At 46.5% G+C, this 25,614-nt stretch overlaps 1 protein-coding gene across 1 annotated transcript in view; it reads left to right on the forward strand.

Annotated features, from left to right (window-relative positions):
• The first annotated feature begins 200 nt into the window (after positions 1-200).
• KSR1 (kinase suppressor of ras 1) overlaps positions 201-25,614 on the forward strand; it is a 117,099-nt gene continuing 91,685 nt past the window's right edge. The window contains exon 1 of the mRNA XM_073315658.2: positions 201-588. Coding sequence (XP_073171759.1) covers positions 385-588 — 204 coding nt within the window. The 5' untranslated portion in view covers positions 201-384. The remainder of the gene's footprint in view (positions 589-25,614) is intronic.

Genomic DNA, 25,614 nt, shown 5'->3' on the forward strand with positions numbered 1-25,614 from the left:
GAGGGTAACAGAGTCCACTAGCTCCATCCCTGGGTGTGTGTTTATCCGCTTTCCTTGCCCCCCCCCCGTGTAGGGGGGGGGATTTAAAGTGCAAACCCCCCCCCCCGCAGTGTTACCCCTTAGCAGCCAGGGCGGCAGCAGGAAAAACTACAAGTCCCGGCGTCCCCGTCGGCCTGACCCTGGCCCCCAGCGGCTATGAAAAGGCTACGAGCGAGGGGAAGGCGAGCAGGAGCCGGCGAGCTCCCCGTGGCGCCGCCGCCGCCGCCCTTGTCCGGCTCTGCGCGCCCGGTCCTGCGCCGGCGGGGGCGGACCCAGCCCCGGCCGGGAAGCCTCCTCGCCCCGGTCTCCTCCCCGGGCGGCCCGCCCCCCCCCCGATGCCGAGGCATGGCTAGCGCTGCGGCCGGGCCGCGGGCGGCCGGGCGGGCGGGGGCGGGCGCGGCGGGAGCCCCGGCCGGCCCGCGGGCCGCCTTGCAGCAGTGCGGGCAGCTGCAGAGCCTCATCGACATCTCGCTGTCCAGCCTGCGCGGCCTCCGCACCAAGTGCGCCGCCTCCAACGACCTCACCCAGCAGGAGATCCGGACCCTGGAGGTACCGAGCCCGGACCCCCCCCGCCCTCCCGGGCCGCCGCTGCAGGGGACTCGCTCCTCCCCGCCCGCCAGCCCTAGAGCAGCTGGGGGGGGGCCCTGAGGGTCAACCCCTCCTTCCTAGCCCTGCAGCCCCTGATGGGGACTCCCCCTCCCCCCCCCCGACAGCACCTGGGGGGGTCTGGTCCCTTAGAGCAACAGCTGGGGGGGGGCACCTACTAGCCCTGCAGCCCCTGGCAGGGACTCCCCCTAACAGCACATGGGGGCCCTGTCCCTTAGAGCAACAGCTGGGGGGGGCACCTACTAGCCCTGCATCCCTTGACAGGGACTGCCCCTGACAGCACCTGGGGGGTCTGGTCCCTTAGAGCAACAGCTGGGGGGGGGGCACCTACTAGCCCTGCAGCCCCTGGCAGGGACTGCCCCAACAACACCTGGGGGTCTTGTCCCTTAGAGCAACAGCTGGGGGGGGGGCCCTACTAGCCCTGCAGCCCCTGACAGGGACTCCCCCCCTCGACAGCTCCTGAGGGCCCTGTCTCTGAGAGCAACAGCTGGTGGGCCCTTAGGCCAGTCCCTCCCCTCCATCTCCCCCCCCCCCCCATCCAGTTCACTACCCTGCAAACAGTTGGCGAGGACTTGCCCCAGTCCTGTAACAATAGAGGGCCCCCCCTGACAACAACTGTAAGGCATTTCTCTCCCCCCCCCATTCCACCCCATACTACCCTTGAAACAACTAGAGGGGTTTCCTTTTCCTGCTCTCTTTCCCCCCCCCACCTCCCTGCTTTACCAGCTGCTAGGACCTTGGAAGTACAGAGAGCATGGCTATACATCAGGGCACCCACACAACTGGGGGCTCAGCTAGAGTCACCCCTGCACTGATCCGTTTAGTCCTGCACAATCCATGTGACAATAGAGGGGACTCAGTGTCCTCTCCCAGCACCTATGCATTTCCCCAGTCCTATAACACCTCTGTGTGTGTGTGTGTGTGTGTGTGAATCTTCCCCTTCCTAGCCATGCAAACTGGGGGGCTCCTTATGGTGGGTGCAAGGATGCCCTTATCTCTCAACATCCTCTTCTGCACTTCCTTATCTTGTATTATAACAGCTGTGGTCTCCCATCAAAAGGCACTCCCTGGATAACTCAGTCTGTGGTTAAATGAGAGCTGAAGGAAGTCATTGGATGATAAAGTTTAATAATAAACTGGAGAGCTGCATGTGGGAGAAGGACTCCCCTTTGGGAAGGTCTAGTTACTAGGATCCCAGGCTTGCTGCTTTAGTTTGCAGGGTTTGCTTGGAGAGTTTGGGGAAACCTGCCTGTTTTGCTTTGTTTTGTTCTTCTAAAACCACTTTCTGAAGCTGGTGGGTAGTAAACATGGGCTCCGAACATCACTGTGGAAGTAGAAGCTGCTGTGGCCTGGGGATGGAAATGGGAATGATGTGAGCATGATTTAGAAAGTCTGTTGGTGGCTGGGACCTCCCACCAGTCAGTTCTGAGGCTTGGAGATACACAAATCTCCCTCTTGCTATCTTCCCCTGACACTCGCTTTTTGTGACTCTCCATTTCCTGCTCTGCATTTTCAAGCCTATCTTTCTATTACTGGCTCCTTTTCACTGATCCTGCTTATTTCTCTCCTGGATAACTCGCAGATAACACCAACCAGTTTAGAAGATAGTTATGTTGTTTAGACAGGTTGTATTAAATTCTTCTTGCTCCCAAACATGTGACATATTCCCATAACAGGAACTTAATGCTGGATCTTGCCATAGCTTTCGAATGCTGGTGTTTTTTTTGTCTCTTTTTAATGCTGAAACTGCATTTTTTGCCTTGTTCGATGTTTTGGTGTTCTCATATCCAGGAGAAGCAAAACATACTTTTTTTTTTTTTTCTCCATGTGAACTCAGGCTTTTGTTTGTGCTTAGAATAAAGTATTATATTAATGCACTCCAGTGGGCGCTGCTGCTGATGTGGTAGAAACAAAGGTGTGAGTGCTCCCACACGTCTGGAACCTCTAGGAACATCTGTATGAGGCCAGTTATGTGTTAGACGTGCTTTTAAAAACAAGTATCCATGAAGAAGTGAGGTACTTAATAGAATGAGTAGAACAATAGGGGACCGCTCATTAGGGCAATCTGTCCATTCTCTCTCTTTTGCCTCCCCCCAAACAAGGTCTTCAAAAGAAGAGAAAACCAACACTCCTCCTCATGTATCAGCATTGCCTAGATTTTGGTGGGTGTACTCTTGTGCTCAGAACATGCAAAGATCTGCTAATCAGTGTGCTTTGAAAATGACAGGCACAGTACCAAGAAACAGATAATCTAGGAAGAGTTCTAAAGAAACTTCAGTTTGTAGGGAGATGGTGACTTGGCCTCCTGACCTTGACAGGTGAAAACCACTTTCTGGTCCTAAAAAGTTTTGCTTTTGTTTTCTCTCCCTTTGTGTGTGTGACAACTACCCCATATACATGTCTGAATGTCACTTTAAATATTTTACCCACTAAATAACCAAACAGATGTTTCCAGTAGTCATGTATGATAGTGAAATGTGTACTTTGGTAATAAGGCTGTATTTTCTCATTGCTTGGGGGTGTGAGAAACTGATGTGCTATTCAGTGTAAGCACAGTACCTCTGCAGCGCTCCTAGCCAAAGAGAGACATGAGGACTGATACTCCAGGTTCCTCTGCACTTTGTACAATCATCCACCCCTTCTCCCACCTGCTGACCCAGTGTAAAGGAGGAGCAAAAATACTGCAGTTCTGATCTGGTGGCCTTTCATACCCACTTGGCACTTTGTAAATATGCAGGCAACAGAGAATCAAGCTCTGGGTGTCGGAGGTAGTGGCTTTTTGTTTATTATTTTACTTTCAGAGATAATAAAACCAATCATGTTGTGTGTTGACTAGTAGGTGAAGGGGATTCAGCATACTCCATAAACTTGACTAGAAATCAGGGCCTGGACTCTGGAAAGTTTGGCTTGCTGTACGTGTGGGGTCTTGGGCAAGTCACGTAGTGGTTTTGGAGATGACTGTTATTAATAATTTGAATTTCAGTAGTAGTGCCTAGAGCTGCTTGGAATACATTTGACTTTTTGTCAATAAACTGAGCATTGTTTGGCTGGAAATATGAAGTTTTTGGCTGAAAAGCTATTGATGGAAACTCAGACTTTTCCAGAGAAAGCAGACTTTTTTTCCATTTAAACCCCCCCGCCCCGATCTTCCGTCAAAACAGTTTTGACAGAATTATTTAACTAGCCCTAATGGAGACCCCAACGTACTAGGTGCTGTTCACGTATGTAATGAAAAGACAGCCCTGGCTCCATGGAACTTGTCTACGTGGGGAAAGTTGCCTTGGAAGAAGATTGGGTGTGAATTTAAACGAACATAGCCCTACCAGTGTAAGCTTCCATGTGGTCACTCTTATTCTGGAAGAGTACCCGTGTGGGTAGTCACACTGGGTCTTACTACACCAGTGTCACTGGAAAATTTTCCCCTATAGCCAAGCTCAGAGTATGTGATGGAAACTCAACAGGTGGATACAACAAACGGACTGGGATCGGAGAGGGGTGCCGTGGGGAAGGGAGGACACGATTTTGGTTATAAAATGGTGGCTTTTGCAGAAGAAGGGGCTCACTTTCTGAGACCTAATCACTTGGTTGCACTTGTGTAAGTTGAGGGCAGGATTTGGCCCAGTATATTGAAGGCAAAGCTGTCCCTCTTGGGAGCAAGAGGCAGGGGTCGGAGGTGGGGAATGTGAAGTTTGTTTGCTGCCTTCCTGTGTGTGTGTGTTTCCCAAGTGTCCTGTGTTGGCTATGCCGACACTATGAGCTTACAGCGGCACCGATGCTGCTGGGAGACTGCTCGTGTAGCCGCTCTATGCTGAGGGGAGAGAGAGCTCTTCATCAGCCTAATTAAACCACCTCTAATTAGCGGCGGTAGCTGTGTCTGCAGGAGAGCATCTCACACCGACAGAAGTACCGGTGTGGACAGTGCTATGTTGGTGGAACTTATGTCGTTCAGTGTGTGTGAACAGCGCACCCCTCTGAGCGACATAAGTTATACTGACAAGTGCTAGCTTAGTTTCAGTGTTCTATCTTTGTGATTGTGCTCTGGTCCAACCCCCTTCAGTGTTCACGCCTTATTCTGTCAGAGGTACGTAGTACCGCTTAAACTTTCTCCCAGCTGTCTGTTGGCCATCAGGAGCCCCTCAGGTATGTGCGCTCCCATGCTCCCGGATAGAAAGAAGATCTGGAGCAGCGTTCTGTAAGCATTTTCAGGGTGAACAGTAGCAACCTGGGTGGAAAAAATGTTCTAAAATTTGAGAAAATGTATCTAAATGTTTCCAGTATGTTTTCAGAGCTTGTCGCTGGCTGTGTGGTTACTTTTGGCAACTGCTCTCTTGCTTGCACATATTTCTGTTCTAACTGAACAGCTGAACTATATAATATGTAAAGAGCACAAACCCATGCAGCAAAGCACTGAGGCATGTGCTTAAGTCCTACTGGACAGAGCTTAAGCACACAGCTAAAGTAAAATATACCCTTAAGTGCTTTCCTGAGTAGGAATGGACCACTGAATTAAGGCCTCTGCCTTTAGAGATGAGCACTCTGCTCTGACTACTGCAGCATTTCATGGGTAGCATCGGGCCTGATGGCTATAAAGAACACCCAGATTAGCAATGTTTTTACCATGCTGCTTTTTTTTTTTTATTTCGGGATTTGTCGGGAAGCCAAGAGCACAGAGCAGCTCTTGGAAACAGTGTTTTGTGTAGTGCAGAAGATGAATTTTAGATCCGTGGGAACTGCTTGCAGAGAGCATGTGAGTGCAAACCCTTTAGCAAATGAGCTAGCTGCAAAACTTTCTGCTGACAGTGTGGCAAGGCCCTTTGGATGAAGAGTAAGGGGGTTCCCCATAGCATAGATTATGCACTGTTTAGTTTGCCTGTTAGAGTGGATTGTCTGGTGCCACTGAGCCTTGTGTTTTTATTACTGTACATTGTACCCAAAGAATGCTTGAACGGGCTTTCCTTTAACCTGTGCCCTGGTGCATGCCTCACTCCCATTCCCACCCTGATATGTTTATTTTTGTAGTCTACATGGGAGATAAATTAATAAACTGCCATAGGTTTGGGTTAGAGTATTGTTGTCTCCCAATAAAATGAGAGAGACAAGTTGGGTGACCTAATATCTTTTATTGGATCAATTTCTCTTTCACCAACAGAAGTTGGTCCAGTGAAAGATATTACATCACCCACCTTATGTCTCAAATATCCTGGGACCCACAGGGCTAAAAGTACACTTATACAATCAGATGAAAGCACTGTTCTGTCTCTTTGTGTAGATGGAGCCTGACTTTTGAATGTCCCAGTTGTTAAAGCCTCTTTTGTCTGTCCCCAGCCTAGTCTCCTGCACAATTCTTCTGAAGTTTTGCCGTCTGTGATTACAAATGTGGTAGAAGTCTCTGGTCCCTAGAATACAGAAGGAAGGAAGACTGACCTCTGGACTCCCCAGCCTGTGGTGGGTTCTGATCTTGGTTCTGCCTTAGATTTCCTGCCAATCTGAGGCCAAGTCTCCTTAAACCTCAGGGCTTAAGCCAATATATTAGTGACCTGGTGCTGGTGGCAGATTGTCCTACGTTTGCACACTGGAGTGTTCTTGACCTTACTCTGAAGCCTCTGGTTGTAGCTTTTGGGGGAGACCATGTAGTGGGCTATATGGACTGCAGGTCTGATCCAATGTGGCAATCACTGTCTTCACCTCTCTGCCTAGCTGGTGTAAAGGCGCTTCAGAGAGTGATGAATCGGGCCCCTGGTGTGTAACCCCTCCCACCTCATTCTCAAGTTGAATATATAGGGAAGGCTTCTTCCCCTCACTCAAGGTCACTGTATTGTGCTCTAGGCCCTTGGTTGATTCTCTCCCTCCTCACCCCCCCTCTTGGGGGCATGTTAGGGGTGGAGCTGAGGCAGGAGTGGGGTGGGGCCATGGCCCCATGGTGCATACCACTAGGCCATCCTGGTTTGCTCTGCTTACCATGGGAACAGTGGGGACAGGTTGCTGTAACTTAGAGCAGCTCCCTGGGCTGCCTAAGTTACATTGGGGGCTCTCTTGGTTCCTGGGGCAGCCTGGCATCAAGAGGGCACAGAGGTGGCTTAAAGGCACCTTGCCCAAGTCCTCCCTGGGGCTGTGCCTTCAGCTAAGCACCCAGTGGAGGAGCCACCCAGAACCCACGCTGATTTCTGTCTGATCCCTCCAAAGTACCTTTACAGCTGTAAATGATCTGCTCAGAGAATCCGCCATAGTGTCTCATTCAGGCTGGGGGTGAATTTATATTGACACGTTTGACAATTAACCAAAAAAGACTTATCTGTCTGCCATTGGTCTCTAACCAGAAAGGAACGCTCTGAGAGCTAAGCTTTCGGGGCGGGTGGGGCAGGAAGGAATTGTGCTAGGAGTTTGAACTTGCAAACTGGAAGCCAGGCCTTTAGCGTAAATAAACTAAAGGTGAGGCTGTATTGTTTGTAAACCTGAACTAACAGGAGCAGTGAATTTTTCATCCCAAACTGCAGCCATGTGTTAATGATGCCTGCTCACTCAAAGCGACTTCCTTTCACATCAGGCCTTATGTAAGAGGGTCTCTTGCTTCCCTTGCTTCGTTTCCCTTTCGGACACGAGTGCCATACACCTTTGAGCCCAAACGGTACCTTTATTTTTGTAATCCCCTCCTCAGAAATTGGGGGTGCCAGTTTTTGGATTTTTAGTTAGTTTCATATGGTCAAATAGCCATTTAGAACCCCCCAAAAGCCTTTGGAAGAGTGGATCTGTTTAAAGCGTCTGGCTGAGGAAAATTACCTGCGACTATAAATGTATAGGCCTGTTCTTCCTTTGCTTCTATTACAACACATCGGTTCACCTGGTCTGAGTGTGTCTGTCTGCCCCACTACATTGCCTTTCTACAGACAGCCTCACATTTACACTTAGACTAATTGTTTGTTGCCATAAACAAATCTTCCTAATGTAACATTGGCTTTACTTAATGTAATCAGTATTTTCATGTACCTGAGTGATCAAAAATTGTGTGAAAATTGGCCAGAAAGAAAGTGTCACTTTTGTAAACCTGGGAAACTTTTTTGTAAAATCCAAAAATGAGGAGCCTTGCAGCTATCCCAGAACAGTTTTACTGAAAGGCTGGGGTCAGGCTCTGGCCAACTGTCAGCACAGGAGAAGGAGTTCTGTACAAATGGTGTGGTGATGGGGTAGGCAAAGTTGGGATTGACACACAGTGCTGAAGAAGGGGGAACATAAGAGCGGCCATGCTGGGTCAAACCAAAGGTCCATCTAGCCCAGTATCCTGTCTTCTGACATTAACGCCTTCTTATTGGCCAGACAAGCAAGAACAGTCCAGATGGAATTGTGGGATCGGATTAACAGCACCCAGGCTTGATTAGCCTTCAGAGTAGGATGGGGGCCAGTTTGGGCTGAAGTGAAATCCAAGTTCAAGCCTACACCCTTTCTCAGCAATGCCTGGGTTTAAACCGCTCTCAAGCCTGGATTAGAGGTTTTTCTGTGTGGATGGGTGGGGAGTTAGGGCCAACATCTGAGCTATATCCTGGGCTGACTCTGTAATGAAGACATACAGAGGCTCCCCAGGGTAACTTATACGGCAATCCATTAGTGGCTGTCTCAGCATAGAATAGCTGGAGCACAAATCATTCCCTCTATCCCAGTAAGTCCCACTGTGGGTGAAGTTAAGCCACCTAGGTGTTGGCTTAGCCTCCCTAAAGGAGCTTCAGCAGAGCCTAAAGTTGAGCCCTTTGTTTGCACATGCATTGTTCTGTAGCCAGCAGAAGCAGCTGTTCTATCTCAGGGCCTTTCCTTCTGCCCCTCCACCCCCACGAACATGATACAGTTCTGTGGTGACCTAGAATCCTATTTTCGACGTCTCCGACTCAAGGAATATTTCCAAAATACCTCTGAACAACATACTAATCCACAGAGACCTCCCTACCAACACTACAGAAAGAGGGATTCTAGGTGGACTCCTCCTGAAGGTCGAAACAGCAGACTGGACTTCTACATAGACTGCTTCCGCCGACGTGCACGGGCTGAAATTGTGGAAAAGCAGCATCACTTGCCCCATAACCTCAGCCATGCAGAACACAATGCCATCCACAGCCTCAAACAACTCTGACATCATAATCAAAAAGGCTGACAAAGGAGGTGCTGTTGTCATCATGAATAGGTCGGAATATGAACAAGAGGCTGCTCGGCAGCTCTCCAACACGAGTTTCTACAAGCCATTACCCTATGATCCCACTGAGAGTTACCAAAAGCAACTACAGCATTTGCTCAAGAAACTTCCTGAAAAAGCACAAGATCAAATCCGCACAGACACACCCCTGGAACCCCGACCTGGGATATTCTATCTGCTACCCAAGATCCATAAACCTGGAAATCCTGGGCGCCCCATCATCTCAGGCATTGGCACCCTGACAGCAGGATTGTCTGGCTATGTAGACTCCCTCCTCAGGCCCTATGCTACCAGCACTCCCAGCTACCTTCGAGACACCACTGACTTCCTAAGGAAACTTCAATCCATCGGTGATCTTCCTGATAACACCATCCTGGCCACTATGGATGTAGAAGCCCTCTACACCAACATTCCACACAAAGATGGACTACAAGCCGTCAGGAACACTATCCCCGATAATGTCACGGCTAACCTGGTGGCTGAACTTTGTGACTTTGTCCTTACCCATAACTATTTCACATTTGGGGACAATGTATACCTTCAGATCAGCGGCATTGCTATGGGTACCCGCATGGCCCCACAGTATGCCAACATTTTTATGGCTGATTTAGAACAACGCTTCCTCAGCTCTCGTCCCCTAAAGCCCCTACTCTACTTGCGCTATATTGATGACATCTTCATCATCTGGACCCATGGAAAAGAAGCCCTTGAGGAATTCCACCATGATTTCAACAATTTCCATCCCACCACCAACCTCAGCCTGGTCCAGTCCACACAAGAGATCCACTTCCTGGACACTACAATGCTAATAAACAATGGTCACATAGACACCACCCTATACCGGAAACCTACTGACCGTTATTCCTACCTGCATGCCTCCAGCTTTCACCCTGACCACACCACACGATCCATCGTCTACAGCCAAGCTCTGCGATACAACCGCATTTGCTCCAACCCCTCAGACAGAGACAAACACCTACAAGATCTCTATCAAGCTTTCTTACAACTACAATACCCACCTGCAGAAGTAAAGAAACAGATTGATAGACGCAGAAGAGTTCCCAGAAGTTACCTACTACAGGACAGGCCTAACAAAGAAAATAACAGAACGCCACTAGCCGTCACCTTCAGCCCCCAACTAAAACCCCTCCAACGCATTATTAAGGATCTACAGCCTATCCTAAAGGATGACCCAACACTCTCACAAATCTTGGGAGACAGGCCAGTCCTTGCCTACAGACAGCCCCGCAACCTGAAGCAAATACTCACCAACAATCACATACCACACAACAGAACCACTAACCCAGGAACTTATCCTTGCAACAAAGCCTGTTGCCAATTGTGCCCACATATCTATTCAGGGGACACCATCACAAGGCCTAATAACATCAGCCACACTATCAGAGGCTCGTATACCTGCACATCCACCAATGTGATCTATGCCATCATGTGCCAGCAATGCCCCTCTGCCATGTACATTGGTCAAACTGGACAGTCTCTACGTAAAAGAATAAATGGACACAAATCAGATGTCAAGAATTATAACATTCATAAACCAGTCGGAGAACACTTCAATCTCTCTGGTCACGCAATCACAGACATGAAGGTCGCTATCTTAAAACAAAAAACTTCAAATCCAGACTCCAGCGAGAAACTGCTGAATTGGAATTCATTTGCAAATTGGATACTATTAATTTAGGCTTAAATAGAGACTGGGAGTGGCTAAGTAATTATGCAAGGTAGCCTGTTTCCTCTTGTTTTTTCCTACCCCCCCCCCAGATGTTCTGGTTTAACTTGGATTTAAACTTGGAGAGTGGTCAGTTTGGATGAGCTATTACCAGCAGGAGAGTGAGTTTGTGTGTGTATGGGGGTGAGGGGGATGTGAGAACCTGGATTTGTGCTGGAAATGGCCCACCTTAATTATGCACATTGTAGGGAGAATGGTCACTTTGGATGAGCTATTACCAGCAGGATAGTGAGTTTGTGTGTGTGGTTTTTGGGAGGGGGGTGAGAGAACCTGGATTTGTGCAGGAAATGGCCCAACTTTATTATCATGCACATTGTGTAAAGAGTTGTCACTTTGGATGGGCTATCACCAGCAGGAGAGTGAATTTGTGTGGGGGCGTGGAGGGTGAGAAAACCTGGATTTGTGCTGGAAATGGCCCACCTGATGATCACTTTAGATAAGCTATTACCAGCTGGACAATGGGGTGGGAGGAGGTATTTTTTCATATTCTCTGTGTATATATAAAGTCTGCTGCAGTTTCCACGGCATGCATCTGATGAAGTGAGCTGTAGCTCACGAAAGCTCATGCTCAAATAAATTGGTTAGTCTCTAAGGTGCCACAAGTACTCCTTTTCTTTTTTCCAAATTCTTTAGTGGCTAGTAGTGATTCTGATCAGAGCTTGTTCCAGTCTCTTCCCCCCCCCCCCAAACTTCTGATTTACACTAGTGTCCAATTCTGTCCTCTGCTTCATTCCTCCAAACCTATTGCTTTGACAGGTGTAACTGAGCTGGTTTTGGTCTGATAGTCAGTCAAGTTCAAAGGTAGCTTATAAGGGCAATTAAAAAGTTCACACTGCATACTAACAGTATAGATTTACAGATATGAGTCAGCCATGCAAGCATGCAGACTTATCACTTCATTGACTTTTGTTCATAAATAGAACATAAAGTATCTTGTAATAGTGTGATGTTAAGGTTGAAAAGACACTTTCAGCATAAACTGTATATTTTCAGATGATTAACTTCTTAAAATAAACCCCAAGCCCTCCTCTTCAAGTTGAAAAGTTTTGTGCTTATTTAGTCCAAAGAGGGAATTAAAAAAAAATAAAAATAATTAAATTGCATTTGGTCACTTCTTGCCCTTTCCATGGGGCGAAATATGTAAGTGCCGTTCAGCACCGCCCTGGGCAAAGAGTGATTGTACAAGTAGGCTTGGCAGAATTTGATGTTTATTTTTTTGTCATTGCCACAGATAAGAGCCATGTTTATTTTTAAACTTTTTTTTGTTTTTTGTGGTGGTGTTTTGTTTTGTGTCCCCCCCCCCAATTTTTGCAGTTGTGGTAAATGCAAATCGTCAACATCACATGTCAAAATATATAAAATAAACACCCTTAACTCAAACTCTAATCATTGCTCAAGCAGCATTTGTCTTACTTTGATTATTAATGATGGAAATACATGGTCTTGTCCCTTTGGGTGTGGGTTGGTGACCTCAACATTTACTGACTTTTACTGATTAAAAAAAAATGAATCCTTCCAAGTCTGTGAATAAGCCATGCCCCCCAGAGGTGGTATGACTCAGACATCCCCTGGGGCACAGTTCCTTCCTGCTTGATTCTCACTGCCAGCGAGTAAAACTGTACTGCTGGCCTGTCCTAACAGCAAATAAAGGAGTCCAGGCTACACCTGTTCCAGGACAGGGGAAGGCAAGCAAGTGGCCCACGTACTTCTGGGCCAGAATACAAGGTCTAGGAAACCTTGCACCCTTGTGTATGCCTCTAGTCCAAAACACAGTCTGGCTCTGAATAGTTAAGAAATTGTTCGGGTGGTGCGTGTGTGTTTTGTTTTCTCCCCCTCTGCCCCCCCCTTCTCTTCTCTGGACACAGGATCCCTGGTGCTGATTCTGAGATGTGCTAGAGCTGTTCTTGCCACAGTTTGGGTGGAGGGACTCAAGGGTGGGCAACTGTGGCCATGCTCCACCAATTGTACCCCACTCTCCGGATTCTGGGACTGGCCGTGAACTAATCCAGTTAAGCCACAGGGCTGCTTTAACCTACACCAGCTCTCCGCACCTCCATAAAGCCGTTGTAGGACTCAAGAAAAGCCACAACATATAGGCGCTCCAATCGTTTCCCCTTCAGTCCTCCTTCTAACACCCTGCCTGGGTGAGGGGCTCTGAGAGGGGGCAGCCGAGAGCCTCGTGCTAAATCTGGGGGGGGAACTGCCAAAGCAGAAGGAACAGGATCAGAAGCTTGGGGGAAGGTTTGAGCTGAATATTGCTGTTAATTTCTAGGTCAGTAAAGCCAAACCCTTGAAAGGGGGTGAGTTTTTGGACTCTGCTCAGGGAGCATGATCCTCCGTTCCCCTGCACCTTTTGTAGTTGTTGGGTCCGCTCTCCAGCGGACGTCCGTTGTCACTGAGGTCAACGGGATTATGTAGGTTTACACCAGCAGAGGATCTGACCCAAAGTGAGTGTTAAAAGATACCTGGTCAGAACGCCCTGCGCTCTGTGTAGCCATTTGCATAGCAATGAAGAATCTGGCCCAGCAAGTGGATTTTGTGTTGGACCACATTGGGAAGGGCACCAGCTCAGGAGCAAGGCTCCGTGTGGTGTGAAAAGGCTCAGCAGAATAAAAAGCACTTGGGGCCAGCTTTGCTTGCCTTCCCTTGACCTCAATGGAGCTGTGCCTGCTAACGATCTGACCCCCGAGTATCCCCTTGATTCACTACAGCTACTTCCAAAGTAAGGTGTTCCTTGAGGGGGAGGAAGAGTGACAGGAACAGGGCCTTTCGGTATGAGATTTGACTTCTTGCTTCAACAGAAACCGGCTTTTCATAAAACCGAACAAGTGAATTTTGTAGCCTGGCTACTCAAGAACCGTGGTTGGCCTGAAAGTGATATTAGAGGAGTAGCAGATGGCGCACACAGCGTATGTGGTTAGGTGGCTGTGGCTCTTAAATACATAGTCCGTGCTTTACTGGAAAAAAAAAACAAAACAGTTTCCTGTTTCTAGCAGCGGTTTCCCTAAAAGAAGAGGGGGGAGAGAGAGAGTTTAGTTTGGCTCGTCTCCCTGGCTGTGCTGTGAGGATACTGGGGGCAGTACACTCTAAGGGTGGGATTATGCTGCTTGCAGATACATGGCCTGCTTTGCACCCGTTGCAAAGCTCTTTCTAAAAATAAACTGCTGGCTCTTCCTTGTTGGCATTTTCACAGTGTGGGAGACGAGCAAATGAGATGGCTTGGCCTAGTGCAAAACGGCAGCCTCTGACCAGGATTTTCCAGCTTTCAGTTTCAGCGACAAGGATCCAAACCTGCCTTTCCCATGTTAAGGGCTGATTTTGACTCTGCAGCGGTGTGAATGAGGTCCATGGTGTTACCCTGGATTTGCACCCAAGTGAATAAGAACAGAATCTGGCCTTGAAATGGGGTGGTGACAATCTCAGAGGGCACGGGGTCAAATACAGAGGTTTTCATAAAACTGGTATAAATCCAGAGTAATTCCAGGGAAGATGACTCTCGGTATACATTGATATAAATAAGAGAACTGAATTACGATGGGCCAGCTTCATACTTACAAATATTCCTTAAATAACTTTCTTCTAGCTGTAAACAGAGTTCTAGTTTAACGCTCTTGAATTACCTATGGTAGCACAGGTGTAACTGAGGGCAGAATTGGACCCAGTGGTGTTTTTTTTTTTTATAGTGTTGGTCTTAGCTTTTTTCTCTTGGAAAGCCAAATGTAAGAGGACCATATTTTCCCGTGACTTAGGAATCATATTAACAAGTGAAAATAAGGTGATGATAAAATCTCGGGGCCTGATTCTGTTACCCCATCCCTGTGCTTGGGGCAGGATGTGGGCTAAGGTGGCTTTAAGCCTTCTGTATGCTTCTTCGGCTGTTCAGGATCCTGCCTGCCTAAGTTAGAGCATCATCTGGACTGCTCTAATTTGTGCTCCTTTTCCTGTGGTCTCTGGAGAACAAAGACTCCTCCTAATGCAGTCCTGCACCCCATTCCCAAACTTGCTCGGTCCCTGCCCCCAACATGCTTGCTACACTGGGGCCTGGGAGCAGGGCTAGGGTAGCCAGGTGACTGTTTTTTGACCAGAATGCCCTGTCAAAAAGGGACCCTGCTGACTGGGCCATTAAAAGACTGGTTGGCAGTGCAGCAGGGCTAAGGCAGGCTCCCTGTCTGCCCTGGCTCCGCACAGCTCCCGGGAGCGGCCGGCATGTCCCTGAGCCCCCTAGGCAGAGGTGCGGCCAGGAAGGCTCCACCCCCTGCACCAAGCACAGAAAATGAGTGGGTGCGGGAGAGCGAGGGAGGGAGGGATGGAGTGAGCTGGGAGGCAGGGCCTTGGAGAAGGGGTGGGGCCTCAGTATGGGGGTGGGGCAGGGGAAGGGTGTGTTTGGTGTTTTTGTGATCAGAAAGCTGGCAACCCTAAGCAGGGCCAGCACAGAGCTCTTATACCAGCTCTAAGCAGTCTAGGAATGGGTCCAGAGAGCATGAAGAGATCTTAGGCCCTCTCTGTACTGAGGCTATTTATGCTGGTGTAGCTACACCCCTGTGAACCTCTGGTATAGATGCAGCACACCGGCGTATTGCAGAGCTTGCATCAGTGTAGCGGAATTGGTAGAAAACCCCCCATGTAGAGGTAGAGTAGCTTAGTCCTGGTCTACACTTAAAAACGAGAAAAATCTAGCTGTGAAAAATGTTGCACCCTGTGGTCCATACTTAGGTCGACCTATTCCCTGGTGCAGAAGTGGCGAGGTCGATGAAAAAATTCTTCTGTTCATCTAGCTACTGCCTCTCCTGTGCGATGTCCTTTAGTTGGTGCTATACGTCAGTGCCTTAGCTCAGTGGTTCTCAACCTTCTCCAGATGACTGGACCCCTTTCAGGAGTCTGATTCTTGTCTTGCGTTCCCACCCCCAAATTTTACCTCACTTAGAAACTACTTGTTCACAAAATCAGACCAAAAAACGCAAAAGTGCCTGAGCACGTTATTACTGAAAAATGGCGGAGTTTCTCATTTTTACCTTATGATTATAAACTGTATCCATTGGAATAGAAATATTGTACTTGCATATTTCAGTGTTTAGTATATAGAGCTGTGTAAACAAGTCATTGCATGAAATTTTAGTTTATCCTGACTTTGCTAGTGCTTTTTATATGTAGCCTGTTGTAAAACTAGGCAATATCTGGATGAGTTGATGTACCCCCTGGAAGACCCCTGTGTACCCGCAGGGGTACTTGTACTGTTGGTTGAGAACCACTGCCGAAGCCATTGCAATTCAGGAACAAATAAGGGAGGGGACTGGCTCAGATATGGAGGGCCAGAGTAAACTGGGCGTGAAGAGACCGGCACCAAAAGAGCAAGCGTAAGGGGCCGTCTCACAAATCTGTGTGCTATAAATAAAGAGGCGCTTTATTTTATTTTTTTCACACCGATCTCTCATCTGATTCAAAGGAAGGGGAATGTTGACATATCAAAAGAACTTTCACTTCTGTTTGAAGCAACCTTAATTTAGAAAGGAAGTTTTTTTTTTTTTTTTTTTGCGTTTCTCCTTGCTGTTGTGCGTGGGCTTTTATTGAAGTCTGCAGGCTGCAGTGTGCAGGTTTTTTATTTTTTAAAAGATATTAATGATGCTGAAATGCATTAGAAAAGAAGAACCTGACATATTAACTCTCTCTCTTTTTTTGCAGCTCAGTGCCTTTTGGTGGTTGCTTTAGATTGACATTTTCAAAGCGGCTTAGACACATCTATTGTGAAAATTAATGGAAGATCTGTATCAACAGCCCTTAAGGCAGGCTGCAATTGAGGTTTTCCAAGCAGGAGATTTTTAAAAGCATAGGAAACGTTAATGGAAAATTCTTTATTTCAGGGCATGGGGTTTTTTTTTTTTTTTTTTTTTTTTTTTTCTTCTGTGGAGCATTGAGAACCAGATCCTCAGCTGGGGCAAATCACACACTTCCACTGACATTCACAGAAGAAATGGCTTTTAATTTTTTCCCGCATAAAATTCCAACAAAAACATCAGGGTTTTTTTTGTCTGAATTGTCAGTGAAAATCTAATTTTTCAACAGAAATTCAAGAGCTGAAAAACATCAGCCGCAAACTAAAATATCTTGTTTTTTGGGCATGTGGCTTTTTTTGATGGAAAAATCAAAAATTTCCACAGAAAGCAAACAGTACTTGTACAAAATTTCATTTAGCTGAAACTTGAATTTTCTATGGAAAAATAGTTTTGAGGGAAAACTTTGGATCAGCCCTTGTTGACAGCACTGGGTTGATTCGCACTAGCTGAAGCTAGGGCCCTGAGTTCTTTCTGTGTTTTCAGTTGTCACTGTCTACACTATGGAGACTAAACTGATGTAGCTACGCTGATGTAGCCATACCCATCAACCTCATAGTGTAGACGCAGCCAATGCAGACCAAAGGGGTTTTCCTGTATGTAGGAACGCTGCCTCCCCAAGCAACAGTACGTACGTCGACAGAAGTAGTCTTTCATTGACGTAGCCGCATCTACACTGGGTTTTTTTTCTCAGCATAGCATGTTGATCAGAGGTGTGTTTGGTTTCCCCCCAACCCCCCGGACCAACATATGTCAAAACCAGGCCTTAACAATTGCACTTTCAGGGCTTCCTAGGTGTGTTCAAAAAGAGGAAAGCCCCTTTAAATGAGACCCACTTTATTTAACCGTTATTTCTTCTAATCCTGACTGTGTGACTGGTGAAACTCTGAGGAGCCCTGTATGCACTCTCAACTTTCTCAAGGCAAGGGAAGTTAGTGTAGTTTAACCAATGTTTTTAGCCTTTGCTTCCACACTCACCTAATCACAGTATTGCAGCAAGTCAAAGGACTAGTTTACTACAAAATATAGAAACAAGCCAAGATAGTGTGTAATAATAACCCAACTTGATCTAGACCGTGTGGATGAGAGCCATACAGCAGGTAGGTAAAAACTGGGACAATAGGATATTCTGCTAGTGGGGATGCACAGGTAGAAGACACAAATGTGTGCATACAACAGATACAGAAGGGGAGTGGTACAACAGTTTTATTTGGTATGTATGTTGAATGGCTGCATTAGCCCAAGTGAGTTATGTAGGTGACCAGTGCCAATAAAACTCAATACCAGCATTACCAGAACAACTGTTACTGAAGTGGTTTGTTTTTTCCCTCGAGAGTTAACTTTTTTCCCCCCTTTTTAGGACTAGTTTTTATATACCTTCACCTGTAAAAGTAGATGGGTCAGTTGCTACCAGCCCAACTATACACAGTGCATAGGGAGCCATTTAAAACCAAACAAAAAAAAGCCTGCATCTAAAAAAGTTGGGAACTTAAAGTCCAGCTATTTCAGGTCTGTTATCTTGGGCACTTGCATGACTTGAAGAGAGGGCCTGACCTTTTTGAGAAGCTGGGACTTTTCTTTTCTAAGCACCCATTCCTAGCCCTGCAGGGGCCCAAGGTGGATTTCAGAATCCTGACACTTATGAGGCTAGCAAAGCTGCTGTTGGCTCAAGACTGAATGAAGCCCAAGATTGGATGGGAAAGAAATCTTGTGCATGTGGGGAGGGGGATAAATTCTGCATCTGAGGTGTGGGGGGCATGGTTTTAAAGAAGCAGTGATTGTTTGTTTGAAGGGTGTGGAATGTAAAAGTAAGTCCCGGAGAGGAGGATGGAAATTTTTCAGTTGACTTCAGTGGGCATTGGCTCAGGGCCCTTAGTGAGCAGAGGGTGCCGAGAGGTGGTCCAACGTGATAGTGTCACCTTGACACCAGCTCCATGGATATCGTGTGCCTGTGGGCTTTTAGTGCAGTGCACATGGCATCATTTTATTTTTAAATAGCACCTTTCATCTTCCCCGTGCCCCCCAAATTAATCCTCCAGTAGCTGGGAGAACTGCATGAATGCAACTATCCCCATTTCTCACACCTTGAATCTGAGGCCTCAAAATGATTTGCCTGGAAGCCTGAGCAATGGATTAGACCTTGGAATATCTCCATTTCCAGTCCTGTGCCATAATCACAATTCTCTCCTGTTTGAATCAGTATCCCAGCAGGCCAAAAGGGCTGAGGCCCACAGTCCTGAAGACAAGACACTGAGCGACTCTGCTTATGAGAAACTTGTTTGTTTAAATCCAGACATTGTGACCACGTGAGTTTGTGTTGAGGGCCTGTTCATTATAAAAGAAAACAAATATGTCCTTCTTAACAACATTTTTGTCTTTGTTTTTAAATGGTGCTAAATGGCTGGAAAAGTTTCTGCGTTGTTAACTTACTTTCTGTTTGCTTGTAGCTAAAAAACCCAAACCAGCTCATCTGCAGTAATTTGCTGCTAATCTGTAACGAGAGCAATAATGAACGTGTGACTCTCTCATTATTTCTCTGATTCCCATGGATCTTAAATATACAACAACATCCAGCTACCAGGATGTGCTCCAACTCTACTGATCTGTGTTCTGCCCTTAGTAATGTATTTCCACTAAGCTGAAATTCAAACTGCTTCAGCATTATTGCTTCACATTTTCCAAAAGAAACACTAGTTTTTGGCGAGAGGCTTAGGGCCCTGAAATAAATAAGATGACATGTGGTGTAAGAGACTTCTCTGAGTAAGGGTGGCAGAATTTGGCAACTTAACACTTTTTAATAAAGTAAGGGATGGATTCCTTGGCACTCAGCAGCACAGTGATTTATTCATTTTTTTTTAGCAGTTCTCCCTAGAACAGGGAGATCCAACGCTGCTCTTCGCAAAGATGTTACAGAATGTTCCTTACAACTTCCTTTCTGTCCCTTGAGTCAAACTACCGTTGCCATATTTCCTCGCTCAAGGTCAATTCTGTCACCCTTACTCTAGTAAAGAATCCTCATAACACCCCCTGTGCAGTAAGTTCTGGCCCCTGGGGGCGGGGAAGCTGACCTACAGAGAAGCGGGTGCCCTACTGAAGCTGGAAAGCAAAAGTGCAGCGGTGCTTGAAATGGAATCCGGAACATGTGACTCCCAGACCTGTAGTTTAACCACCAGAAGTCTACACTCCTTTTTAAGAGCCGTGTATAGGATTTTCTCTGGCCGTCACTGCATTTCACCACTATCAGCTCTGTGGTGAAATGTGACAATGCTCCACAGCAGTTGAGAGCAGGAAGTGAAGAAGAATAGAGGTAGAATACCATCGGTGCTAAGGGTTCTCTACTGTTGCACGACACACCTATGCAGGAAGGAGTGGGCAGCAAGGACCCCTCTGGTTGCCTGGCCCTTGGAATTTGAATGGGACTGTTCAGGGGTAAAGAGCTACTTGATGTGAATAAGAGTGGCAGAATTCAAGCCATCTGAATGGGAGCTGTGTTTTGTTTAAGGTATTGGGCATGGCTTACACTAGCCAAGGATCAGCCCCCAAATTTCTGTGTTTGTGCCAAATCAGCATTGCTCCATTAGGTTTCAGGAGAGTACCAGGTGTAAACCAGCTGATAAATTGGGAATGCTGTGTGTCCTTTTGCGGAGGCAAACTCTCTCCAGATAGCAGCAGGCAGCAACATGTTCCATGTCTCAGCTGGCTCTTGAGTGATCCTCGCTGCAACGAAGCTTCTGGTCATTGTGAATGCAGAGTATGCATCCGATGAAGTGAGCTGTAGCTCACGAAAGCTTATGCTCAAATAAATTGGTTAGTCTCTAAGGTGCCACAAGTACTCCTTTTCTTTTTAGGTTTCAGAGTAGCAGCCGTGTTAGTCTGTATTTGCAAAAAGTACTTGTGGCACCTTAGAGACTAACCAATTTATTTGAGCATAAGCTTTCGTGAGCTACAGCTCACTTCACCGGATGCATTTTTTTAGTGTGTGTTTTGTAAGTCAATATCAGTCCTGCTGTTCTGGGTCAGGGGAGTTCTGGGTGTGGCTTTGGAGAATGGTGGCAGACTTCACCCCTCTTTGACTGACTGCAGAAATCCCGAGGTTCTTGATCCTTCTCTGGTCAGGCTCCATGGTTCAGCTTTAGCCTAGCAAATTCTGACGGTTTCTCCTTTTATTGTGCCATTTGATTGCAGAGCCTTCCCATCTGCTTGTGGTCTTCTGCTTCATTTAAAGCGCTGGTCTCCGCCTCAAGCAATGCAAACCACCACTGGGCTTCTCTGACTCAGCAGTTTACCGTTTTTGGCTTCATCTTCCCTCTGGCAGTAAAATGAGGGGAAAAACAGAGGAGGAAATACGTGACCAGATAATATCCCCCCCCCCCCACAGTAGCTTAGGATCCTGTGTCTCAAAAGGCTGACTCAGCTCTTCTGTCTTCCTGTATCCCTGATCAGGGCAGTCATGCAAGAGCCCTCTCTAAACCCGATCTATTGTATTGTAGCCAGTGAAGTCTGTGCATTCCAGTTGTGGCTCAGATACTCCCTGCATCCACATGGGTAGTGAGTACAGTGGTGATGCTGACCAAGCGGCTGCGGGGGGTGGGGGTGGGAACCGTGTCCACAAGGACAGCAGTTCTCCATGCAGCTAGAATTCTTTAGAGCCTGCTTAAATATGGCCTCCAGGTGGTGTAAATCCGTGTAGCGGCAGCTTACACCAAGCTGAGATCTGGCCCTGAAACTCTTTAAGTGGGAGCTGGGGGGAGGGGCACGACAGAACCCAGGAACCACCCTGAGTTAAATAAGGGGAAGATTTTCATAGCTGCCAATGGGAAGTGAATGCCCAATTCCTGTTAGAATCAGGCGGCTTGGACCGTTCCACCCTAAATACCACTGTGGTTGGTTCAGCAGACCCCATCTCCCAGCGTGTGCACGTTAGATTCCAATCGCGATTAAGAGGCTGCAGTAGAGATACCTGTGTAGTTTCATTCCTGCTTTCAGCCTGTGTATTGGCCCTGTGTTGACCTAACATTTGTGAAATGCCTGTGTGTTTTTTGTTAAATGGTATTGTGAGGCTACGATTGTTGTGCAAGGAATCTGGTAACAGTGGAAAATCCCATTTCAATGAAGGCTACTTGCCAGTCATTCTGCATGGAAGTAGGCACAAAGGGTCTGGGTTTTACACTAACTACTTTTAAGAGCAGGCTCGTTAAACACTTATTTTTAAAAACGGAGATTAAAGTTTCTCCTCTTTCTCACCTACTCAAATCCACAGGAACATGGGCTCCGTATGGGGTCAGTGTGGATGATGTATCATGATTTTTGCTTCATGTTCTGTTGCATGATTGCATCAAAACGTGGGGCAGAATCCTGCTTAACTGTCTCCAGATATGGTGTTCGGTAGCACATTTTCTCACTCCTATCCACGTAGATAGGTTCTGTGTGTTGAATCTGAGCTCCCTTCCCCTCAGAAAACTAGACTCTTGTTTGGGGCTGCAGTGAAGTGATGTTCATGTGACCTTAAAGAAACACACTGAGGTTCAATGTTGTATCACACATATGCTGCTTCAGTGTAATTTTAAGGCACTTACCAAAATGCTGGGACAGAAAGGAGGGTTAGGATGTTAGCTTGGCACTTGGGAGAGCCAGGTTCAGTTCCCTGCTCCGCTACAGTCTTCCTGTGTGATCTTGGACAAGTCACTTAACTTCTCTGTGACTCAGTTCCCTGTCTGTGCAATGGGGAGAATAACATTGCTCTACTTCAGAAGGAGGGTTGTGACAATAGAGCCATTAAAGATTACGACAGACCCAGATATTATGGTAATGGGTCTCTACCTTAGGTAGGAAATGGGCATGAAACTTTCACTCGATGGGGGCAGAAAAATACTCTCAATTTTTTTTACAAGAAGGGCCCAATACTCCTGTGGTATACATGGGTGTAACTCTGTTGAAGTCAATGGAGCTGAGCTAAGCTAAGGATCTGGCCCACAGTGTAAAGTGCTTGTGTTTAATTTGTAATACTTGTTTTTTGGTCCCTATGATCTGGGGATCTCCTACAGTTTCATTTGCCTGCCAGGACACGTGCAGTTGCTAATTCTCAAACTGAACAGCTTTAAAAACCTTTCTCTTTCAATGACTGCAGCCCACTTAGAAAGCTGACTGTCTGCCAAATCCATCTGGGGCTGGAGGCCGCCAAACTTCATTTTAATGTCTCCTTTCCATTTTTGCTTTGTTTATGGCTTGGCTGCAGTGGATGCCCAGAAGGCTGTTGAAGGTTGTGTTGGGACTTTATGTAGAAAACTGTTTTCAGGTGTTCATCGGTTGGGCTGTAAAGCTTCATCAGGGCATAAGCTTGGCCTGAAATGTCTCTGCTCAGAAAAGAATGATTTTATTTTACCAAATTAAATGGTGGTGTGGCTTTTGTCTTCTAGTGTGCATTAATATAGGAAAAAGTGCTCTGCCTCTTACTACTTGCATTGCTCAATATATTCAATGTACTATAATATAATCATAGCAGGTGCATTATAGCAGATCTCTTCTCGCACCCCCACTCCCTCTCCCACTTACTTGGTTGGGTAGCTTTGCACTGCTTCACTGATAAAAGCTTCCGTAATGCCAGTGTTTGAGAATTCACACCATGATAGTTTCTCTAAGGCAGGGAAATTACCCTGTCTACCCTTCAAATTGGGGTTTGAACTTAAACAAGGGGCTCTTGAGAGACCCCTCCCACTGAATTCAGTAAGGCAGCTGCCATTAACTTCAAGGAGTGCAGGATACAGCCTAAGTCCACAAATTGTTCCCTGTAGCCTGTTCTTCTGAGTGGCAATCCCACCCTCTATAGAGCTAATTTAACAAAGGTTCTCTGTCTCCCTCATACCAGTGAGCTTTGTGAATCCTTTCACTGCTTTAATGTCTATTCCTTGCTTTAAACTCTTCTCCAATTTCTTTAAAAAATAGTTTCCCTACTGGAATCCTAAGAATAAAGCTGACTGGAGTATACATAATGGACTATATTGTTTGGCTGGGCAGAGCTGAGTGATACAGTAACTACTGACTGCCTGTTGCTAGTGGCCTGAGTTAATAGAGGATCTGTATAATTATCACATCTCAAAGTCTGTCTTAAGCAAGAGTGCAAGCCTTGTCCTTGATTTATGTGCCAGGAGGGTGTCCCAAAGCTGTGATACAGGCTGCGCACTCAGCTAGTGAGTAGCTAGCTTGGAGAAGAAACAATTAGCTGTAAAACAAGCTGGACATGGGATTTTATCTGGTGGTAACTTTCTAACCATGGGTTTCAGAGTAACAGCCGTGTTAGTCTGTATTCGCAAAAAGAAAAGGAGGACTTGTGGCACCTTAGAGACTAACCAATTTATTAGAGCATAAGCTTTCGTGAGCTACAGCTCACTTCTTCAGATGCTAAGCATTTCTTCAACAGAGAGCAGTTTGTCCTCTTGAGCCTCCCCAGTGGAAACAGGAGGAGGAGCTGAGGTTCAGTGGGGTAGTCTGCTTATCTTGGATCTGTCTTGACCTTGTACAAGTGTCTGTATTGTTCTCCAAAGTGATGCTAGGGCTGTTTGCTGTGTGTGTGAGATCCTATTTCAGGGGTTGAGTGGAAGGGTGTGAACTACAGGACAAATACTGTCCGCTTGCTAGTGAAGCCTGGAGGAAGTTGCTACCTTCCTGATGATTAAGGTTTTCGTGGTGCCCTACAAAAAGACTGGGTCAGAGATGACTGTGGTCAGGATTTATGCTCCACTGGGGTAAAGAAGATGCCTACACTTGCTAGATCAATCCCATTGTAGCTTCTTTATTCTACATGGAAGGTAAAACATTTTCTTCCCACCGTGTAGTGTCTGCAGATTTGCCCTACTGGACCCTTGGGATATTGTAGCTTTCCATGGCATCATCCACTTAGAGACCCCTGGGAATTTCTTTGCAGAAGATAATACTGATCCAGTCAGTAAAACGTACTTAATTTCTCCTTATGCCTTAAATCCAACCTCTCCTCTCCCCTACACACATTATGGGACAACCAGTGGCGTGGCGGGGGCAGGGGGCAGAATGGAAGCACTTGGACTCTACACGATTTTGTCTTTGCCTTCTGCTGGTGTTTGAAGATCCATGGAAAACGCCACTCATTTGCAGGTTTGTCAGTTTGTGCCCACGTGTCTTTTGTTTTTTGTAGCCCTCATTAGAGGAAGAGGCTGTCAGTCCTCGTGAGGTCATACAATTTCTTGCAACTCAATCTGGTATTGGGTGCAAGTTGTTAGAAGCTGCAACAAGCCAACATTTTCAAAGTCCAGTGCCTGAAGTTAAATACTTAAATTCACATTAACTTCTGCAGGTGCCTAAATGTGGGTTTAGGTGCCTAACTTCATGCACCCGAGTTTGGGTGAGTGGACTTCTTCAAGCCCTGATTCAAATCAAGATACGTATTTTAAAAAAAATTACTTTTTGGTTCTGTGACTTCACATATTAAGTTCCTGCTTGCCATCTGCCTTGTATGAATTTGTCATATCATGATACTGGTATTTTCAAAGACTAATTTAATTAGTTGTTCTTCTTTCAGTAGGTTTTAATCAAGCGTTATGTGGTTGCTGGTAAATTTATTTACAGCCTTGTCTCCTGATGGAACACCTGGCCCCATAGAGAGCGCTTACAGTGAATTAAATGGTAAATATTTTTTAAACTCAACAACTAATAAAACTGAGCTCCGGTCTCGGCTTGTGTAAATCTGCGTTGCTTGCTTAATGTGAATGGAGGTGCGTCAATTTATACTAGCTGAGGTTATGGCCCAGAGACTCGGATAGTCTTTGGACCTGATTCTACTGTCATTCACACCAGTGTAAATTAGGAGTAATGACACTAATGTCAGTGGAATGATAAGATCATATAAAATTAGGGTACGATATCTTGGGCTTTTTGGGTTGGATTTCCCTACTGCCTTTCAACTTGCGTAGCCACTTAGGGCCTGAGTCAGAGGTGCTGAGCACCCACAGATGTCATTGAAGTCAGTGGGCCAGATCCCCAACTAGTGTAAATCATCATAGCTTGTTAACTTCAGTGGAGGTAAGTGATTTACACCACCTGGGTATCTGGCGGGACAAAAGTTTGGCCCTTACTGCCTAGGAGAGGTGGGAGGAAGAATCCTTGTCTTTGCTAGATACTGGAGACAGAGTTCAGTTTTTCTTTTCATGTCTGACAGTGATTTTTTGTATGGATCCTTAAAGTTTAGG

This window comes from Lepidochelys kempii, chromosome 17 (genome assembly GCF_965140285.1).
Source record: "Lepidochelys kempii isolate rLepKem1 chromosome 17, rLepKem1.hap1, whole genome shotgun sequence".
Classification (NCBI taxonomy): Eukaryota; Metazoa; Chordata; order Testudines; family Cheloniidae; genus Lepidochelys; species Lepidochelys kempii.